Source organism: Monoraphidium neglectum, assembly GCF_000611645.1.
Source record: "Monoraphidium neglectum strain SAG 48.87 unplaced genomic scaffold scaffold01739, whole genome shotgun sequence".
NCBI classification, from domain to species: Eukaryota; Viridiplantae; Chlorophyta; class Chlorophyceae; order Sphaeropleales; family Selenastraceae; genus Monoraphidium; species Monoraphidium neglectum.
In genome coordinates, this window is record NW_014011889.1 from 1 (window position 1) to 1,573 (window position 1,573).

A 1,573-nucleotide genomic window follows, 5' to 3' on the forward strand; every position below is an offset into this window, starting at 1 on the left:
GCTGGGCGCCAAATGCGAGGTGGGTCCAGTTGCGAGGTTTTGTTTGGTTTGGGGGTGCAATTTTACTCGTGGAAGACAAGGAATGGGCATGTTGCCGGCCCTGGGAGGCATGCGCTACGTTGTCCCTCGGTCGGCATTCTGCTGGTTGTGCTGGGTTGGAAGCCTGGCGCCGGTACGCTCCGCTTGCACACCCCAAGTCTGCCAAGAGGCCGCAGCCGCCTGCACGCCCAACCCCCCTCCTCGCCAGCAGCGCGTCGACCCGACAAGCCCCCTGGCGGGTTTCGTGCTGCTTGCATACGTGCAGCCCAGCCTGCTGCCTCAGGTGGCCGCCCAGCCGCCGCTAGCCGCCCGGCGCAACCTCCTCTCCTCCTCCTTAATGTCCTCCCCGCTGTCGCCCCCGCCCTTCTTCCCCTCAGCCTCCTCATCGGCCCTCCCATCCACATCGGCGCCTCGGCCCTTGCGTCCCGCAGCGCGCCCGCTTTTTGGCACCACGCCAGGTCCAGCGGGGCCCCAGCACTGTGCAGCCCACCACACCACCGCCGCGACCGCCGCCGCCGCGGCCTGCCCAGGCATCTCCCTCAAAGCCCTGGAGCTGTACCTCTTGGTGTTTGTCACGCGCAACCTCGACCTAGTCACGCATTTGTGTCCATGTGAGTGCAGGGGCGCGTTCGCCGCCGCCGGCCCGGGTGGCCCGGCACGCATGTGACTGCATGGGTGTTGAAAGGGTTGAAGCGCGCTCCCCGTGCAGGGGTATGGCAGGCTTTGCTCTCGGCACAGCAGGCGCCGCGCCTCCAGTAGGGTGAACGGGCAGGCTGCTCGTGCGCCGCGCCGCCCGGCGCCGCCCTGCTGGGTCACAGTTCCCTGTGTGCACCGGGCCGGCCTCGCGCGGCCCAAGCCCTGCTCTTTGCTAGCCACGCGCTCCAGTCCTGGCGGCGGCGCATCCCTCCCTCTGGCCTTCGCATTCGCAGCAAGGCGCGTCACTCCCTCCTCTTCCCGCCATCTCCTCTCTTTATTCTTCCCACCCCTCTGCCGACTCGCCTCCCTCCTGGCCCCTTCCCTCCCTGTACCCTCAACATGCCATCTGCCCCACCTTCTCTTTTTTTACACACACACACACACACACACACAAATGCACACACACGCGCGCGCGCTAGCGCTCACGCCAGCGCTTGCTCACAGGCCCATCACTCACAACTTGCAAGCGCTCGCTCTCATCCCTCATCTCCCCCCCTCACCCCTCAACCCAACATACAACCCTGCCTCAGCTACGACACAGTGATAAAGCTCATGTTCCTGGGGCCGTCTGGCGCCATAGTCCACTTCATGAAGGGCCACAGGTTCATGCGGCCACATACGCCATGAGGCTGAGTGGGTGCACGTGCGCGAGTGCGAGTGCGCGTGCGCTCGCGTGGGAGTGCAGGGTGGTCAAGGAGGCGCGTTTGGGGGTTTGGGCCACCCAGCTTGATGAGCAGTTTTGGCATGTGTGTGGACATGGATTTGTGGTGTGCATGCTGGTGTGCGCGTGTGCGTGCGTGAGCGAACTTTGAGCGGCAGGCACAGGCGCGTGCTGCAT

At 65.5% G+C, this 1,573-nt stretch overlaps 1 protein-coding gene across 1 annotated transcript; it reads right to left on the minus strand.

Moving 5' to 3' along the window:
• Positions 1–318: 318 nt before the first annotated feature.
• On the minus strand, positions 319–702 carry MNEG_8866 (hypothetical protein; the record flags this gene model as incomplete). The annotated part of the gene is made up of 1 exon (XM_014042660.1): positions 319–702. The coding sequence occupies one exon, from the start codon at positions 700–702 to the stop codon at positions 319–321; it is 384 nt and encodes a 127-aa protein (XP_013898114.1).
• Positions 703–1,573: the final 871 nt, after the last annotated feature.